This window comes from Miniopterus schreibersii (assembly GCF_964146895.1).
Source record: "Miniopterus schreibersii genome assembly, contig: HAP1_SCAFFOLD_34, whole genome shotgun sequence".
NCBI lineage: Eukaryota > Metazoa > Chordata > Mammalia > Chiroptera > Miniopteridae > Miniopterus > Miniopterus schreibersii.
In genome coordinates, this window is record NW_027669847.1 from 1,260,619 (window position 1) to 1,281,000 (window position 20,382).

The 20,382-nt window shown below is 41.1% G+C and overlaps 1 protein-coding gene across 1 annotated transcript in view; it reads left to right on the plus strand.

Annotated features, from left to right (window-relative positions):
• The window catches only part of LOC308552031 (DNA mismatch repair protein Msh3-like), a 60,278-nt gene extending 42,873 nt beyond the window's left edge, over positions 1-17,405 (plus strand). Inside the window, exons 11-13 of the mRNA XM_081162999.1 lie at positions 4,280-4,364; positions 9,974-10,083; positions 16,781-17,405. Of these exons, the coding sequence (XP_081019125.1) occupies positions 4,280-4,364; positions 9,974-10,083; positions 16,781-16,817 (232 nt within the window). The 3' untranslated portion in view covers positions 16,818-17,405. The remainder of the gene's footprint in view (positions 1-4,279; positions 4,365-9,973; positions 10,084-16,780) is intronic.
• Positions 17,406-20,382: the final 2,977 nt, after the last annotated feature.

A 20,382-nucleotide genomic window follows, 5' to 3' on the forward strand; every position in this document is an offset into this window, starting at 1 on the left:
ACACTGAGGGGTGGTGCTGGGGAGTGGTCAGGGGGCAGGATCTGCTGCTGGCTTAGTGTGCGTCTCATCTGCCTGTCGGGCAACCCCCCCCCTCACTTCCCGAGAGCAGACAAAAGAAGGTATAAAGAGCTCCAAAATGTTAGGCCCTCACATCGTCACCAGCATATGCCCAGCACTTAGCAGGCTAAATGTAGGATTAACAAGAAAGAAAGGAAGGAATTCTTCATCCTGTGAGCATGGATTTGATTAGAAATTGCAAAAAATGTTCTTGGGAGCCAAGATTAATGAATAAAGATCCAACTGGTACTATTTTTTTTGCTTAAAAATGAAACGTGAGTGATGATGTTTTTTGGGTGGCATGTAATTTGACTCTGAGTATAATTCCCAAAGTGTAATTCTGTGGTTCTTATATCTTGAAAAAAGAATGTAGCCTCTTCAGGTAATTACCTTGGGAAATATGAATGTTCTCCTTCTGTATCTAAAATTCAGTTGTATTGCTTTGAAAACTCAGTAACATAAGATATGATTATATTTACTTCAGGAGCCGTGTGATTGGGGGAAATTTAGTTGTGTTGTTTTGAAAATGCTTTCACAAAAGTTGCTGCGTGTTTCCTAAAAATCTTGATATACATTTTATTTAAAGATCTTTATGCCTTTACAAAGGTTATTGGAGGGATATATACCATTTCAGGAATTGTTCCTAAGGATGGATTAAGTGAGGTTTTATTAGATAGGACACACTTTGCCGTGTATTTTTTCGCTGTAATAAATCAGAGCCGAATGGATACATGCTGACCCCTCTACCCTCCTAGTGAGTCGTTGAACCTGGCAGTCACTGGGGACTGTTACACACCTTTATTTTCCTCTCTAATATGCTTACTCATTTTGTTTAATTACAAATCAACTAGAAGTGAATCTATAATAAAACGAATTTTGTAATACAATATAAATTATGATCATTAAAATTAATTTTATAAAATTAAATGTATAATAAATTAACCATCAAAAGATTAGGCAGATGATAAATGTATGACCTCTGAAAACTGTACGTAGAGAACTATTTTCCACTATTGATTTCATATGTAACATGGTAGATTTTTTTTCTTTGTTTCCATTTTTCAAGGAATGATGTAGTAGTGTCTTAAATTTCTTTGCCAAGTTAGTAGCAAGTATATTTCCTCCCATTTTAAAACCTGAGAAAACAAAAGCATTCTTTATATTTTTGTTGTCTTAAATATTAATGAAATATTTTCTCATGTTACTTATAATATTTCTATCCAGGTTCACACAGCATGAATTCTAGCCAGGCATTATTTATGAGGTTCATTTCAAAGCACATGAAATTTGCCTTCTTCCAAAAGGATAAATAATTCAGAATTGTTTGAGTATTTTAGTTCAGTGACCATATACTGCTAAATTCCTAAGGATGCTGGCAGATTCAACCCTTAGTTCAAAAATGTATACAATTTCCAATGGATCTAGGGCTGACAGAAGGAAATCTCTTCTGTGTTTGGATAGAAGAGTCCCAACTCCAGAACATATTATCAACCAAACATTTGGGAAACCCAACAGCAAAATTGGTTCTTGTAATTGCTAGATCATTATTGTTCCATGGGGATCAGTCTAATTTAATATTGTCCAGGGGTTGATCTTTTATTAAAAATCAATGCAGATGTCAGTTTAAAGAAACTCTTGCTTCTCCCAGCATCTACCTTGAGGTCCAGATGACTTGTTGAGTAATGGCAAAAGCCAAACATAAACAGAAGAACCATATGCACATCTCATTAACACTGCTAAATGAGAAATCACCTACAGGCAGACCTCGGAGTCACTGTGGGCTTGGTTCCAGACCACTGCGGTAAAGCAATATCATTATAAAGTGAGCTGTAGTCATTTTGCTGGTGGAGGGTCTTGCCATCTATTTGTAATGCTGCATATGCAGATCTGTGAGGCTCAGTAAAAGGAACAAACCAATTTGGTTCTTCACAGTTACTGGGTTCTTTTTGATATTGTAGATATTGGGAGCCCCAGTAATTATGTGTAGGTGAGGCCTAAGCCTCCTCCCCAACCCTCTCTCTTCCAGGTTGTAAGTCCAAACAAAATTCTGCCACATATGTAGATATGTTTTAGCAAACAAATGCAAAAGCAGTCATGTAAACTCTTCTGTAAGCATCTTGAGATTCAAATTCTGGGTCTCCTCGGTGTTCTGACGGGGCCTTGCTTCAGAGGCTCACTCAAGACACAGGAGGACCAGGATTTCACTTTTCGTTGGTGTTGACAACACTCTCAGATAATTGGTGGAATGAGAGCCTTTCGGAATCCTAAACCTAAGACACCATTCGTCAGGATACGGACTGTTGGGTTTACAAGTTCTTGTGAGGGTGAAGGCAACTGAGCAGTATTTGTGGACAGCCCACATATTTTATGTGCTACTATTTTATTTTACACCTGTGGTGTTCCTGGGAGATAAGGCAGCTTGCTGAGGTGTTTTAAGGAACACTGCTGGATTATGTGTTTTTGATTAGTCTCTCATACCAGCTAAGCAAACCTCTAGAGTCCATGTTTGATTAAGGTATTCAAGTGTTAATTGTGTAGGTTAAACCCAACTTTCATGAACAGGGGAAGTAAGTGACATATCTAAACACGTGGGACTGGTTAGGTACCAACTCTGAGTCTAGGCTGTCAGCTCTTCCAGCTTGGATTTTTTACCATGAAGCTGTGTGAGCACCTGTCAGCTTCACAGCCAATTACTGCTTAATTATTCCTGAAAATAATGTTTGACATTTTATTACTGATCTTGAGTGTTTACAGACATTTCTGATCAAAGGAAAACAGACTCACACTGGCTTCCCTATAGAAAGATGGGAGACATTGATTGAGCATCTACTGTCTGCTAGACCCTGCAGGTGCTGCAAAGGGTGTGACATAAATAACTCCTCCTTCCTAGGGGCTACGATCTATTGATGAGGACAGACCAAGAACATTAATTGCTATAATGCAAGACTAATTAAGTTATTGAATGAATAACTGCTATAAGAAGGAGAGAAAAGTCAACATACTCCTAGTATCAATCAGGGTTGGAGTTGCTTCCCTCTGAAAATCATTAACAGGTTACCATCCTTTCGATGCCAGGTCAGATCCTTTGCTGATAAATTACACTGACAAAGGACAGCATTCGGTTACTAGGCAACATTCCTGATGTGCTATAAGTTGTTTCTTTTTCCGGGCTCTAAAACTGTAGTTGGGAAGTCATCCAGAAGTGGAGGCATCTTGTGATGAACACTGGCTTTGATTTTAGGCTCTGGATTCCTGGATGAGAGCTTGTTTCCACAACTGGCTTGGGAAACTGGGTTTTATTTAAATCTTATTGCAGCCGTGATAAGTGCGGTTAGGTTCATAATGGAAACACTCATGCTCTCCCTGCAAATAGTTTAGTGGCCTTGCCATTATGTTTCTTGCCTTTAAGACATCAAGTCTGTAAGTGCTGTTGATAGAAACGACAAAGGACTGGCTGACTTATGAAGGAAATTGAATTCCTGTATCAGTAGTGCATTGATTAATATACTTTTTAACTAACAGCGACAAAATTGGAATTGCTCATACGTTTGTTAATCATATTGCAACTCAGTACTCAAGTCTATTTGAAATTTATTACATTTTAAATCTAGTTTGAGATAGTTACAGGGACATAAGGAGAATATGAATTCTTTGAGCATAAGGAAATAATTTCTGCTAGCTTTTTCAGTTTTATACTCTACTGAAACTTTAGCCACATTAATGTGTGTTGTTAATTATAGAGTAAATTACATTTTTTGCATATATCAGAATGTCTATTAAAATCTATTAAAGCGTTTATCAAAATGATCTCATGCTAAAGAATAAGAAGGACGTTCTTAAGTATCTTGACATATTTTTTAGCTAATTATATAGTTGTTTCCAGAAGATACCACACTACCACATCCCCGGCCAATGATAGAAGACTATGCTTGGTTCTATTTCTGGAAATATATTTTAAAAATTATTGGTAGCACTTAGTGTCCTTTCCTTGTTCTTGTGTTTGGTTTGAGAGCAACTGTCCTTCCTTTGCCATCAAGTCTATTTAATGACGCTGGCGTCAGTGGAGACAGTCTCCCAGGGAATATTCTCTTGGCTCCTTTTGGTTTGATTCTCTATCAAGAAGCTAATTTTTGTTATATGACTGGAATATTTCTAGTACCTAAGTTAGTTTTTAAAAGTTCTTTAAGATCTTACATCATGGCTCAATTTTGTTCTTTTACAGGAATTTTAAACAGTTGTCAAGTGAAATGGAATTTATGACAATTAACGGAACAACATTAAGGAATCTTGAAATACTACAGAATCAGGTCAGGTAAACATAAGAGCTGATTCAAATGGTTTTGAAAACAAAATTTGGAATAAGGTAGCAGTTTCTTCTTCTTAGGAGTACAGGTGAAAGCAACAGTATTGTCTTCAACTGACCACTCTGCCTGTTATCAGCTTATAATTGTAGCACCCAATTTTTGGAGAATCAAATACAATATGGGAAATACTTCTGTGAGTTACTTTGGGAGCTATAGAGCTGTCCTTTTCAGTGATTGAAGTAACATGCTCATCCAAATAATATCCATATCAAATATTTCCTTGGAAGAGCATTTTTTTAATGTTTTAATTTATCTTAGTTGTTGAAAATATTACAAATGTCCTCTTTTCCCCCTATTGGTCCCCTCCACCCAGGCTTTCAACACCCTATTGTATGTGTCCATGGGTTATGCACATATGCATGTAAGTTCTTAGGATATTCAGTCCCCACTGACCGCCCACCCCTGCCTTCCCTCTGAGATTTGTCAGCCTGTTCCATGCTTCTGTGTCTCTGGATCTGTTTTGTTCATTAGATTCCACATATGAGTAAGACCAGGAGATACTTGTCTTTCTCTGACTGGCTTATTTCACTTAGAATAATACTCTCCAGGTCTCACCATGATGTCCCAAAGGATAAGAGATCCTTTCTTTTTACAGCTACAGAGTATTCCAAGGTATAAATGCCCAAGAAGATGCTCGACATGATTTCAATCTTCTTGAACTTGTAGAGACTTGTTTTGTGTCCTAACATGTGGTCTATCTTTGAGAATGTCCAATGTGCACTTGAGAAGAATGTATATTCTGAAGCTTTGGGGCGGAATGTTCTGTAAATGTGAATTAAATCCATCTAGTGTGTCATTTTGAGTCCCTGTTTCCTCGTTGATTTTTTGTCTGGAAGATCTATCCAGTAAAGTCAGTGGGGTGTTAAAGTCCCCTAATATGGCTATATTGCTGTCTTTCCTTTAAAGCCCTCCAGAAGTCGTTTTTCAGCCTATGTGAGTCTTGCTCTGAGGTAGGTTTCTTGTAGACAGCATATAGTTGGGTCATGTTTTCTTATCCATTCAGCTACCCTGTGTCTTTTGATTGGAGCATTTAATCCATTTATATTTAAGGTTATTATTGATAGGTACTTATCGACTGCCATTTTATTTTTTTTAATAATTTATTGATTTAGAGAGAGAGAGGAAGGGGAGAAAGAGAGAGGGAAAAACATCAATTTGTTGTTCCACTTATTTATGCATTTATTAGTTGATTCTTGTATGTGCTCCGGCAAGGGATTGAACCCACAACGTTGGTGTATTGGGTCAATGCTCTAATCAACTGAGCTGTTTTGCAAAGGTGCCATTTTATTTTTTTATGCCTGTGTTTCTCTTTCTCTCTATTTCAACTTCTTACAGCAGTCCCTTTAACATTTCCTGCAATGCTGGTTTCATGGTAATAAACTCCTTTAGTCTTGTTTTGTCTGGGAAGCTCTTTATTTCACCATCTATTTTGAATGATAGCCTTGCTGGATAGAGTAGTCTTGGTTTCAGATCCTTGCTTTTGATTAACTTGAATACTTCATGCCATTCCCTTCTGGCCTGTAGAGTTTCTGATGAGAAATCAGCTGACAGCCTTATGGGAGCTCTTTTGTAGGTAACCGCTTGCTTTTCTCTTGCTGCCTTTAAGATTCTCTCTTTGGCCCGGCCGGACGTGGCTCAGCAGTTGAGCGTTGACCTAGGATCCAGGCGATCGAGGTTTGATTCCCGGTCAGGGCACGTGCACGAGTTGCGGGCTGCAGCCGATCAATGACTCTCTCATCATTGGTGTTTCTATCTCTCCCTCTTCTTTCCTCTCTCTGAAGTCAATAAAGATATATTAAAAAAAAAAAAAAAAAGATTCTCTCTTTGTCTTGAATTTTTGGCATTTTAATTATGACATGTCTGGGTGTGGGCCTCTTTGGGTTCTTCTTGCTTGAGACTCTCCGTGCCTCCTGAACATGTGTGATGTTTTCCTTGACCAGGTTAGGGAAGTTTTCTGCCATTATTTCTTCAAACAGGTTCTCTAACCCTTGCTTACTTTCGACCTCCTCTGGCACTCCTGTGATGCAAATATTGTTATGTTTCATGTTGTCCCACAGCTCCCTTAGACTCTCCTCTCGTTTTTTAATTGTTTTTTCTTCTTGGTTCTCTGATTGAGTGATTTTTTCTACCATGTCTTCTAATTCACTGATCTGATCCTCATCTTACCCTAATATTCTGTTCTTTCCTTCCAATGTATTCTTTATTTCTACTATGTGATTCTTAATTCCCTTCATAGTTTCCATATCTTTTCTTATGCTGTTGAGCATTCTTATGATCAGTATTCTGAACTCTATATCTGATAGATTGTTTATCTCCATTTCATTTAGCTCTTTTTCTGGAGACTTCCTTTGTTCTTTCATTTGGGGCTTGTATTTTTGTCTCCATGTTTTGGCTGCCTGTTTGGGTTTGTTTCTGTGTATTATGTAGATCTGCTAAGACTCCCAGTATTTTGGATGGTCTCTAGTGCAGACCTATGTCAGACGTTTGTGACTGGCCTTGAGTACCCCGTTTGAAGCTTTCCACACTCCACAGCCTGTAGTTATCTCTGCTGGGGCTGTGTGTGTTTGGACAGGACCACGATATGCACCAAGGTCTCCTTTTCCAAGCCCTGGGTCCAGAAGCAAATCAGGCAAAGATTCAAAGCACCCAGAGGCTGTTATTCAGTCTCTTAAGGAGCCTCAGGCTGTAGAAACTCCATAGGGTGGGGTGAGAGGTTTTTCATTGGGTGGGCCAATTGCTTCCTCCCCTTGCAAAAGCTTCTTGGAAGGTAAATGTCTGCCTGAGAAAGATGTCCTCTGCAGTATGGGAGAATGACTCAGCACAGGAGTCCAGAGGGGTGCCCTCTGATCTCTATCTCCAGGGCCCACAGCCCTAGCTTCTCCTCACACAGCTGCAGTCCACTCTGCCCTCCCTCCTGCTGGAGCCCAAGGTGAGTGGCTGCACACGAAACTTTGTGTGTTGGCTCTTTAAGAAGGAGCCTGTATTTCTAGCCATCTCTTCCTGGTATACAGAAACCCTGCTGCTTTTCACAGCCAGATCTTATGTGGGCACGTTTCTAAGTTCTGGTGCTCTGCACTAGAGAGCCCAACCTGGGGTTTAGATCCCACAGTCCTTAGTGGGAACCCCCCAGAGCTGAGATCTCCCTCCGGACCTTCAGCTGCTGCCTGTGGGAGCCCAGCCAGCCCTCTTGCACCTCCGCACTTCCTACCTGTCTCTATGGGGTCTCCCCTTTTCCTCCTTGGTTATGATGGTGCTCCCCAGCTCATCCTCAGTTGGCAGTTGATTATTCAGGGTGGTTTTTCTACAGTTTAGTTGTCATTCCGGCTTGATCCCAGGAGAGTGTCGGTGTAGCTTCCTCTCAACACGCGCCATCTTAGAATCCTGGAAGAGCAGCATTTTTGAAAATTCATTTGAAGTGGATTGTTTTGTATGATTGATTATATTTTTCTACATACTTTAACTTTTTCTTGAAATCTCTGCAGTCTTATTTTATTACACAGCTTATAAAGTTTCTGTGATATTCACTAAACTATAAGGCGCGTAATAGTTCCCTTTACAAACTTTCATCATTGTTTACTTGCCCTTTATTAATGAATTAGGAAAAGAATGGAGTCATTGAAACTATTGCTTTTATTTATTTCATTGTCACTTGGTAATGTGAGATATTATATTATAAAATTGATGTTATTATAACAAAGTAATAAAAATAAGCAGTTTCAAGTCATTTGAATAAGTAGTGGAAACTGAACCATCTGAGTCAAATGGTTTAAAGCTCTTCAGAAATATTTATTACTGTTGTGAGTTACAGTAAATGCCTAATTTATTCTCCAGGCTCCGGAATGTGTACATTACTAACTAGTTTCTCCCTCTTCTACACTATCTTTTTATCCTAGAGTCCACCTTATTTCCATTCAGTAACTTGCTTATCTTGTCATTTCACTGTCCAGAAGTGAGAGTCTTTCCCATAAGTCTTTCTAATAAGCTCTCTGTACATCCCTGTAGTAGGAAACACACAGGAGGAATAAAAGGACGCTGATTGGATGAAGAAGAGCTCAGTCAGTCTACAGACACAGCCCCAGCATTCCAAGGTGTCCTTGTTCTGCCACACCCTCCCTGTTCCAATCCTACTACTGTGGAGTCAGTTCTGAGGTCACATTCCTAAGGAAAAAGTCATCTGCAATCAAAATACCCTTTAAAAGTCCTTTCATTACCAAGACTTGGGCCCTCATAGAATAGAAGCTGAGAATGAATATCTGCGTGTCTTTACACATCAGCTTTGGCCTCCCCCAGGGGTGAGCGTGGAAAGGGGCAGTGAGGTGGGCAGGTGTCAGGGCAAGCATAGGTGTACAGGACTTGTGTTTCCCCCTCCTCTCTCTGCTGAGCCTGCTCCTCCAGTGACGCCAGATAACTGGAACACGATTCCCCTCCACTGCCTTCTTTCTGGGACCCTTCACTGCAGGTATCCAGTCGAGTCGTTGTCTCAGACAAGTGGGGCTGTTGCTGATCTGGACCAGCCTCGTGGGTCAGCTCTGCCTGTCCAGCTCCATCCTTAGGGAACCTCTGAAACCACTGTAGCTTCCCTGTGCTCTGCTTTAAACCCTGAAGGCCTGGGGAGCTTATGTCATACCTTTTATAGTTTCTTTCTGCCAGATGGCATTGTATCCTAATCATGAGTCTTTTTCCCCAAACTTGGATATAAGTGCCCTGAGGGAGGGAACACATCTTAATATATCTTTGCCAGCCGCACGTCTGAGTGCGTGGGCAGGTGTTCTGTAAGCACCTGCTTGATGGTTTCAGAGGCAAAGGAAAAAGTTAAAACCTCTCGGGAAAACTGCAACTTTATTTTCCAAACAAGGTTTAATCTACTAATAGACTTTCTGTAATACAATGAAACCTTGGCTAAAATAAACCATCATCTCTAGTTAGTTGTAAATTTTTTTATGACTCAACTTTCAAATAGCAAAGTATAGATAAATAAACTTACTAAGGATTTAATAAAACAGACTAAAATAAAACCCTTCCAAGTAAATTCCCTGGGGGCAGTGCAAGTTCATGTCCGTGTGGGCCTCGGCTCAGTCTGTGCTGTCCATGGGAGGGTCAGTCTATAGGACAGTCATGCTGAGTCAGGGAGAGAGACTGAATTGCCAAAGGAAAATTAAATTATCTTCCCTGTATTTCCCAGGGCAGGAAAATATACAATTATATTTTTAAGATGCTTAGGACAAATATATACTTCAAAAGAGATTTCTGAATAATTTATTCTTAGTTAACCAAAAACAACACATAGACTATCCCTTTTCTGAGCAAAATATCAATACTTTCTATATATAGTGTGTGTGTGTATATGTGTATGTTTGTGTGTGTGTGTGTACACGCATATTTATTCAGCAACATTAAATAAACACCTGTTATGAGCCATACTTTATACTAGGCATATGTGACATTGAAAATTTTGATACATGGAATAATTAGACCTCATAATCAACTAGTGATTTTGATACAAATACAGTTGTCCAGTTAATAAAACTTGTTTGTTTTCTGATCTTTCTTAGACTGATATGAAAACCAAAGGAAGTTTATTTTGGGTTTTAGACCATACTAAAACTTCATTTGGGAGACGGAAGTTAAAGAAGTGGGTGACTCAACCACTCCTTAAATTAAGGTAAAGAGAAAATTTTTGTGTGTGTGTGTTTAATCTGAAATTATATAAAGTTGTGAAATTAAAGGTATGCTGACCTCATTAAAACCAAGATTACCATGACTTAAAAGAACAGTTTTTTGGTTTGATTCATTTGTTTTTTCTTTTATTCAAAATATTACAGATGTCCCCTTTCCTTCTGATTGACCCCTTCCACCCTCCCCCACCCACCTCACCAGTTCCTCACCACACTATTGCCTGTCTCCTTGGGTTATGCATATATGCATATAAATTCTTTGGTTAGTCTCTTGCCTCCCCACTCATCCAACCCCTCCTTACCTCTGAGATTCCTCAGTCTGATCCATGCTTCCATGTCATTGAATCATTTCTGTCCATCAGTTTATTAAGTTCTTTAGATTCCATGTATAAGTGAGATCATGTGATGTTTGTCTTTCTCTGCCTGGCTTATTTCGTTTAACATAATATTCTCCAGGTCCATCCATACTGTCCCAAAGGGTATGAGATCCTTCTTTACAGCTGCATAGTATTTCATGGTATAAATGTCCCACAGTTTTTTATCCACTCATTGACTGATGGGCACTTGGGCTGTTTCCAGATCTTAGCTATTGTAAATTGCGCTGTTATGAACACAGGGGTGCATATATTCTTTCTGATTAGTGTTTCAGGATTCTTAGGATATATTTCTACAAGTGGGATCACAGGGTCAAAAGGCAGTTCCATTTTTAATTTTTTGAGGAACCTCCATACTGTTTTCCTTAGTGGTTGCACCAGTCTGCATTCCCCCCAGCAGTGTCCTAAGGTTCCCCTTTCCCCACACCCTCGCCAGCACAAGTTGTTTATTGATTTACTGATGGCAGCCATTCTTACAGGTGTGAATTGATACCTCATTGTGATTTTAATTTGCATCTCTCTGATGATTAGCCATGTTGAGCATTTTCTCATGTGCTTCTTGGCTATCTGCATGTCCTCTTTGGAGAAGTGTCTATTCAGGTCCTTTGCCCATTTCTTAATTGGGTTGTTTGTCTTCCTCTTGCTGAGTAGTATGAGTTCTTTGTACGCTTTGGAAATTAGCCCCTTATCAGATGCATCCTTGGCAAATGTGTTCTCCAGACCGTGCGGTTCCTTTGTATTTTGAGGCTGTTTTCTTTTGCTGTGCAGAAGCTTTTTAGTTTGATGTATTCCCATATGTTTATTTTTTCTTTTGTTTCTCTTGCCCAAGGAGATGTATCAGTGAAAATTCCACAATGTGAGATGTCTGTGACTTTACTGCTTATTTTTTCTTCCAGGAATTTTATGGTTTCGCAACTTACATTTAAGTCTTATCCATTTTGAATTTTTTCTTGTATATGGTGTAAGTTGGTGGTCTAGTTTCATTTATTTGTAGCTACCTGTCCAATTTCCCCCGCACCATTTATTGAAGAGGCTGTCTTTATTTACTCCATTGTATGCTCTTGATTCCTTTGTCAAATATTAATTGATCATAATTGCATGGGTCTGTTTCTGGGGTCTGTGTTCTATTCCAGTGATCTCTATGTCTGTTGTTGTACTAATACCAGGCTGTATTCATTACCATGGTTTGTAGTACAGTGTGATATCCAGTGAAGTGATGCCTCCTACTCTGTTCTTCTTTCTTAAGATGACTAGGCTGTTCGTGGTCTTTTTTTGTTCCATATAAATTTTTGGACTATTTGTTCTAGCTCTGTGAAATACAGCGTTCCATTGAATCTGTAGATTGCTTTGGGTAGTATGGACATTTTAATGATGTCAATTCTTCCAATCCATGAGCATGGTATATTTTTCCACTTTATATCTTCCTCTGTTTCTTTTTTCAGTGTCATGTAGTTTTCCGAGTACAGGTCTTTTATATCCTTGGTTAAGTTTATTCCTAGGTATCTTATTTTTTTAGGTGCAATGGTAAATGGTATTGTTTTTTTAGTTTCTCTTTCTGAGAGTTCATTATTGGTGTATAAAAATGCCCTCGATTTCCAGATGTTAATTTTGTATCCAGCAACCTTGCTGAATTCATTCTCAAATCTAGTAGTACTTTGATGGAGTCTTTACGGTTTTCTATGTACAAGTCATGTCATCTGCAAATAATGACAGTTTTACTTCCTTCTTTCCAATTTGGATGCCTTTTATGTTTCCTTCCTGTATGATGGCTGTGGCTAGGATTTCCAGTACTATGTGGAATAAGAGTGGTGAAAGTGGACACCCCTGTCTTGTTCCTGTTCTTAGGGGAAATGATTTTAGTTTTTGCCCATTGAGTATGATGTTGGCTGTAAGTTTGTCACATATGGCCTTTGTTATGTTGAGGTATGATCCCTCTATTCCCACTTTGCGAGAGTGTTTATCAGAAATGGGTACTGGATTTTGTCAGATGCTTTCTCTGCATCTATTAATGTGATCATATGATTGTTGTCCTTCACTTTGTTTATATGATATATCACATTTATTGATCAGCAGATACTATACCAGCCTTGCATCCCTGGAATAAACCCCACTTGGTCGTGGTGTATGATTTTTTAATGCATTGCTGGATCTGGTTTGCTAGTATTTTGTTGAGGATTTTAGCATCTATGTTCATCAGGGATATTGGCCTGTAATTTTCTTTCTTTGTAGTATCTTTATCTGGTTTGGGGATTAGGGTGATGCTGGCCTCATAAAAAGAGTTTGGGAGTCATCCCTCCTCTCAAATTTTCTGGAATAGTTTGAGGACAATAGGTGTTAATTCTTCTTTGAATGTTTGGTAAAACTTGCCTGTAAATCCATCTGGTCCAGGACTTTTGTTTGCTGGTAGTTTTTTGATTACTGCTTCAATTTCATTACTTGTTATCGACCTATTCAGGTTTTCTGCTTTTTCCTGATTCAGCTTTGGAAGGTGTATGCTTCTAGGAATTTGTCCATTTCACCTATATTGTCCAGTTTGTTAGCATATTATTGCTCATAGTATTTTCTTGTGATCCTTTGTATTTCTGTTGGGTCAGTTGTTATATCGCCTCTTTCATTTCTGATTTTATTTATTTGGGTCCTCTCTCTTTGTTTCTTGGTGAGTCTGGCTAAAGGTGCATCAATCTTATTTATCTTTCCAATGAACCAGCTCTTGGTTTCATTGATTTTGATTTTTTTTGTATTTTTTTTTAGTCTCTAGTTCATTAATTTCTGCTCTGATCTTTATTATTTCCTTCCTTCTACGTAGGGCTTTTCTTGCTGCTCCCTCTCTAATTCTTTTAGCTGTGTTGATAGTTTATTAGAGCTTTTTCTTGCTTCCTGAGGTCTGCATGTACTGCTATGAACTTTCCTCTCAGGACTGCTTTCACTGTGCCCCATAGATTTGGGGTTGTTGTCTGTTCATTTTCATGTTTTCCCAGGAAGTGTTTGATTTCTCCGTTGATCTCATTGGTAACCCAGTCATTGTTTAATAACATGCTATTTAGCTTCTGTGTGTTTGAATATTTTTGATTTTAGAATGGTTGATTTCCCCTTTCTTACCATCATGATCCAAGAAGATGCTTGATATGATTTCCATCTTCTTGAACTTGTAGAGACTTGTTTTGTGCCCTAACATGTGGTCTATTTCTGAGAATGTTCCATGTGCACTTGAGAAGAATGTGTATTCTGCTGCGTTGGGATGAAATGTTCTATAAATGTCAATTAAACCAATTAGACCTAGTGAGTCATTTAAGGCCTGTGTTTCCCTGTTGATTTTTTGTCCTGATGATCTGTCCAGTGATGACATTTGGGTGTTAAAGTCCCCCACTGTGACTGTGTTGTTGTCAATCTCCCTCTTAAAGTCCACCAAGAAATTTTTTATATATTTAGATGATCCTATATTGGGTGTATATATATTTATAAGGGTTATTTCCTCCTGTTGGATAGATCCCGTTAGTATTATGTAGTGACCGTCTTTGTCTGTTGTGATGGTCTTTATTTTGAAGTCTATTTTGTCAGAAATAAGTATTGCTACTCCAGATTTTTTGTGTGTGTGTCCATTTGCATGAAGTATTTTTTTTCCATTCCTTCACTTTCAGCCTGTGTGAATCTTTTGCTCTCAGGTGGGTCTCTTGTAGGCAGCATACATTTGCGTCCTGTTTTCCTATCCATTCAACTACCCTATGTCTTTTGATTGGAGCATTTATTCCGTTTACATATAAGGTTACTATTGATATAAACTTATTTAATGACATTTCCCCCTTTATGCTGATATACCTTTCTCTCGCTATTCCTTCTTTTTCTTAGAGCAGTCCTTTAAGCGTTTCTTGCAATGCTGGTTTCGCGGAACTGAATTCCTTTAGCCTTTTTTTGTCGGGGAAGCTTTTTATTTCACCTTCAATTTTAAATGATAGCCTTGCTGGATAAAGCAGTCTTGGTTGCAGGTTCTTGCTTTTCATTATTTTGGAACTTCATGCCACTCCCTTCTGGCCTGAAGTATTTCTGTTAAGTAATCTGCTGTCAGCCTTATGGAGTTTCCCTTGTAGTTTAGGGATTGCCTCTGTCTTGCAGCCCTTAGGATTCTCTCTTTGTCCTTGACATTTACCATTTTAATTATGATGTGTTTTTCAGTAGGTCTCTTTGGGTTCCTTTTGTTTGGAACCCACTGTGCTTTCTGAATTTGTGTGGCTTCTCCCTCGCCAGCCTAGGGAAGTTTTCTGTCATTATTTCCTCCAAAAAGTTCTCTATCCCTTGCTTTGTTTCCTCTCACTGTGTTACCCCTGTGATATGAATGTTGTTACGTTTCATATTGTCCCAAAGCTCCCTTAGACTGTCCTCAGGCTTTTTAAGTTTTTTTTCTTTTTGCTGCTTTGATTGGGTGGTTATTTGTACCTTATTTTCTGTCACTTACTCTGTTCTCCTCTTCATTGAGCCTCCTTTTAATTCCTTCCAGCAATTCTTGATGTCAGATACAGCATTCTTCATTTCTTCCTGGTTCTTATTTATGATATCTAGCTCTTTTTTCATGTTTTCACTAAGTTCCTGGACCTTTTCATGAGTTGTCTTGTTCTCATTAATTTCCTTGAGCATCTTTATAATCATTACTCTGAACTCTATTTCTGATCACTTGCTTAATTCAGTCTCGTCAAGGTCTTTATCTGGCAATCTTTTCTTTAGTTTGGGGGTTCTTTGTCTTCCCATTTAGGTGACTCTTAGTGTTTGTATCTGTTTTTTAGATATATTTGCTGTCTCCCAGTCTTGTGGGGTGGGATTTTGTAGTGTATGTCCAGTGGAGCCCAGAGGTACGTTTTCCTTATTTTTCTGAGCTGTTAGCTCTAGTTGTATCCCTGTTGTGGGTGTCCCTTTTGTGGGTTTTTTGGGTTCTCCTGTTGTGGTTGTGTCTAGATTGTTGTTGACCAGTCCTTGGAAGGACTCTCCTCTCAGGTTTGCTAACTGTGTGTCTCAGCCCCAACCACATCGTGTGATCTGTTATACGGGTGCTGGCAAGGCAGGACAGTACACCCCCAACTGCCAGGAAACAAACAGTATCTTACAAAATATCCTCACAATCAATGAAAACATCCCAAGTGAAAGTAGAATTGGGAGAGTGAAAGGAGAACACAAATGCTAATGCAAAAAAAAAAATAAAGAGAAAGAAAAAATACAGTGAGAGAGAGGAAAAAGAATATTATTGCTAATAGTATCAAAAAAGAAAAAAATAATAATAATAGAAAGTGAAAAATAGAGAAGCTACTGGGAGATAAAAGGGGCAGAGAAAAGATTATGAACAAAGGGCAAACAAATAGACAGGAAGACAGAAGGGAGAAAAACAAAGAAGAAAGAAAGAAGACAAAAGTTATTCCAGTGGAAAGAGAAGAGGGAGAGATCGAGCCTGGGCAGGGAGGGAGGGAGACCAATTAGAGTTTTGGGGGGAGCAATATAGAAAAGCAGTGAATTTATTGGTTATAATGATAATGTCCCAGCAGGGAATGTCAAGAAAATCTTCATGATAGAACAAAAGACAAAAGAAAGCAAAAAAAAAAAACCAAAAAACCAAAAAAAAAAAAAAAAACAAGGAAAGCTAAACAAAATATTTTAATTAATTTAAATTTTAAAATTAAAAAAATTAGAAATCTAAAAAGAAAAAATTTGTTCTTTTCTCTCTTTTTTCTAAAAAAAATAAATAAGTCAGGTGAGTTTCGTCTGGGCAGCTTGTGTTGTCTGCGGGTCACTGTTTTGTTTCTCCTGGGAGGTGCTTGTGTCTCAGCCAATGTGAGGAGCGTCCAGGTTTGGCTCTGGTGTCCTCAGGTAGATGGTTGATCTGAGGCTCTCCGTGGGCCACCTCCTCTTGTCGGCTATTTGCCTCCCCCTTGTAGTGGCCTGGTCTTGCTCCAGAGTCTAGTCTTTAGGGTGCAGGGTGGCTAGTGAAGCTCAGGGTGTCCCTCCCCTTAGAGGTGTCGCTGTCAGGCTCACTGTGGGGAAGTTAGTCTCTGCTCCACAGCCAGCTCCCCAGCCCTACCCTGTCCTCTGATTCTAGGTCCCCAGGCTCTGTCCTGCTGCAGCTTCAGATTGACTTCAGCCTGTTGCCTTTTCTGTCTGGGCCGTTTCAGCAGCCTGGGCTCAGTGGGTTTGATTAAAAAATTCCAGTGAGCACTTTGCCTGCCCAGCTCTCAGAAGGAGTTTTAAGATTTCCTCCAGTTCCCAAACAATAGTCCCTGAGAGTCTTATTCTTGTATTGTTGTCCTGTGAGCTGATCTCCCTTCCCCCTCAGGACTCTGCCCTGCTGGGCATACCTGGGGCCTCAGTGAGCTGAACCAGCCCCTTTCCTACTGGGGGCGGGGCTCCCGGCTGCAGGAAAGGTAGTTGTCCTCCGTCCACCCCTCCTTCCCCAGTTCGTTTTGGCTAAAAGCACAGGGCACTTACTTCAAACTCTCCACAATGCTGACACAAGTCCCAGCTTTCGCTGGTCTGTCTCCCCAGTGCAAGCCAGGAAGGTGGACACCTGTTGAGCAGTGAAAAATTCAGAAGCGCACAAAGCAACACAGAGTCAGAGAACCCACCCTGCAAGGTCCCGTCGCCCCCGAGCCTTGGTACCAAGCAGAAGGGGTCACAAGGTCAGCCTCACCCCCGTAGCTGCCCTGCACAGCTGATCTCAGTAAAGCTGGGGCAGCTCCTTGAGCTCTACCCCAGCTCCCCACAGAACAGGTCAAAAAACCCTGGCAGCTCTGGGAGCTGGGGTCCTGATTTGCCCTCTGTCAGCTCTGGACCCTCTCTGGCGGCAGGAGGGCTCTCATTTCCTTCCCCGCACCGCGCAGATCAAATGCTTCCTGGGGTTCTACACCATGCCTTACGGGAAGGCAGAGTCCCTGTATGTGGCTGCTCAGTGCAGCCCTCCAGCCCCTTTCTATTTGGGAGTCACACACTGTGGGACGGCCTTTCCCACAGGCAGCAGCCGGGGTGAAAGAGACCTGTGCCGTCTGCAGCATTGGGGGCGTGTTTTCACTGGGAGGCGCAGTCCCCTCCTTACAGGCACATTGTTCCCCTGGCTCCCTCTGCCCTCCACGCGGGCCACTCCTTCCCTTCTCCTCTGCTCCGGGTTTGAGATCCCAGCCTTTGGATGCCAGTCCACAGTGTCGAGGGGAGGGAGCTTTGCAGCCTCTAACCCTCGGGGTTCAGAGCCCAGCGCGGGCTTCAGGGGGGCTCCCCCTTTCTACGCCCCCCTCTCTTACCAGACTCTGTGATGTTTCTTCAGGGCTCCCTCCTTGAAATATATCCACTCAGGTATATTTCTCTGCTTTTTCCAAGCTGGTTACGCAGTATTTTAGTGGTAAATCAAGTCCATGGCTGGGAGTAAGGGCGCTCTGCTTCTTGTCACAGAGCCACCATCTTCCTTGCTCAAAAGAACACAGTTTTAAATTGGGGAAGATTTTCTTTTGTATCTGGCAATAGACTGTCGATACTGTGAGAAGTTTCCTTTCCCCCAGGAATGAGCTGTTTGCGGATTGGAAGACGTGGGGTTTCTGGCGGAAAGTGGGTTATGCACTTAGTTTGAATCGTCAGTAGTGTCAGGGGTGTTTGGAGAGATGGGGCGCTGCCTTTTGTAGAGGGCTCTGCGGGCTGGGCTGAGGAGTTGGCAGCCAGAGGGAGCTACTTCAATGACTCCGAGCATGGGAGTGGTAGGGTCAGAGCTGGGCATGTGCGTAGGAGGGGACAGAGTGGTGGGGGACAAATTACCAAGTTCACGGAGAGGTTCTGAGGGCCTGAGCTAAATCAGTATCAGGAGGAATCTGAAGGAGAGGTAAGATAGACATTTAGGACAGGAGGAATCTGTTCAGGTCCTTGCTTTAGCCATGTTGCATGACCAGTGTGTTACTGTCTGAATTTAATTTATTCATTTTATATTGACTCTCTTTAGAGCAAACCTTTCAGAAGAAATTAGAACAACAAAAAACCACCTTTCCTCAGCAGTTTGTATTTTAATGTTTTCCCCTAAATAACCTTAAGTTAGAATTGCAGAGGCATCTCCATGAATAGCAACCGACAGGCCCAGACCCCGCCGCACGTCCTCCCAGTGGCAGGAGCTGGGGCCACGCGCCGCCCTTCTCGGTGACAGCGCACCGGCAGACTCTGACGCCATCACCTCGTTCATCTCCAGATGTGAAGGACTCAGTGACACCCACAATTAGTCCTTGGGGTTTTGGTGGTAAAAAACAATCTTTGTCATCCCCAGAACCTCAGGTTCATTGTTTTTATCACATGGAATGAAATTACTCAGGTGTCTTCTTTCCATTCGTTTAGAATGTATCGTGGTTTTTTAAGAAATTAAATTTATTGGGGTGACTGGTTCCTGTGCGGTAGACAGTGTTTCACTGTGTGCTCATCACCGAGTCTGGTCTCCTGTCACCGCCATCCTCTTGGCCCCTCCCCCTTCGGGCGCCTCGCCCCGTCTCTCCGGCGGCCACCACGCTGTTATCTGCCTGTGAGTTTGTTTGTTCGACTCGACTGTTCCTTTGTTGCTTTCCGTTTTGCATCCCGCCTCTGAGTGAAGTTACAGGGTTCTTGTCCTTTGCCACCTGACCTGTTTCCCTTAGCGTGACACTCAGGACCCGCCCACGTGGTCACAAACGGCAGCGTCGTCCTTCCTGTGGCTGAGTCGTGTTCCACTGCGCACACGTCCCGCAGCTTCTCTCCAGCTGCCCGCCGAAGGTGGGTTGTTTGCATGCTGGCCACCCTGAATAATTGTGCAGTGAGCATAGGGGTATGTCTGTCTTTACAAAATTCTCTAGTAGATACCCAGAAGAGGGATGGCGGGGCCATATGGCAACTCTGTTCTTAATTTTTTGAGGAACCTCCCTGCTGTTTTCCATACCAGCCCTCCTGGTCTACATCCCCGCCAGCACTGTGTGGGTGTCCTTTTTCCTCCCGTCTCTCCAACACTTGTTAGTATTGTCTGGTTGATATTAGCACTCTGACAAGTATGAGGCGGTATCTCATTGAGGTTTTGATTTCCCTTATAGTTAGTGCAGTTGAGCATCTTTTTAAATATCTGGTGGCCGTTTGTATGTCTTCTTGGGAGAAGTGTCCTTGGCTCATTTTTTTATTGTGTTGTTTATTTTGTTGTTGTTGAATCGTATGAGTTATACTTTGGATATTAGCCCCTTATTGCAGTGTTGTTTGCAAGTATCTCGTCCCCGTTGGTCGGCTGCCCCGTCGTGTTGATGGGGTCTTGCCGCGCAGAAGTTTCTGTTTGATGCTCTCCCCATTCACTTATTTTTCTTTTACTCCCCCTGCCTTTGGGGTCAAGTTCACAAAGACCTCTCTGAGACGAAGGTCCATAAGTTTAATACCTATGTTTTCTTCTGTGTACTTTAATGTTTTCTCATATTTAAGTATTTAATCCGTTTTGAGTTAATTTTTGTGTATGGTCTCCAGTAGCAGTCTGGTTTCTTTCTTTTGCATGTGGCTATCCGATTTTTCCAACACCATTTCTTGAGGAAGCTTTAGATTGAGCCTTGTGTTAAGGTCAGCTGCAGAATACTACAGGGCACCTTGGGGTAATATCTGTACCGTCATCTAATTGGCAGTGCTTCTTCCTGTTTTGCTGACTGGCACCAAATCTCGTATTGATGGCACCAGAGTAGTTGTTCTGTCCTAGTGGTCTGACACATTGTTTTCCAGTTGGTTGGAAAGCCTTCTTACTCCTGCTAATTAAAGAACAGTTCTGAGATATGTAAACTGTTTTATTTGAAAAACTTGATTAGAAGTCGTTTTTATTTCTTTGCATTATGACCTGCTCGCAGGAGATAAAGTGGACTTAGAGCTGCCTCAGTATTGAGAGACCCTGGTAAACAGCACCCCCCCGCCCTTGTTAGT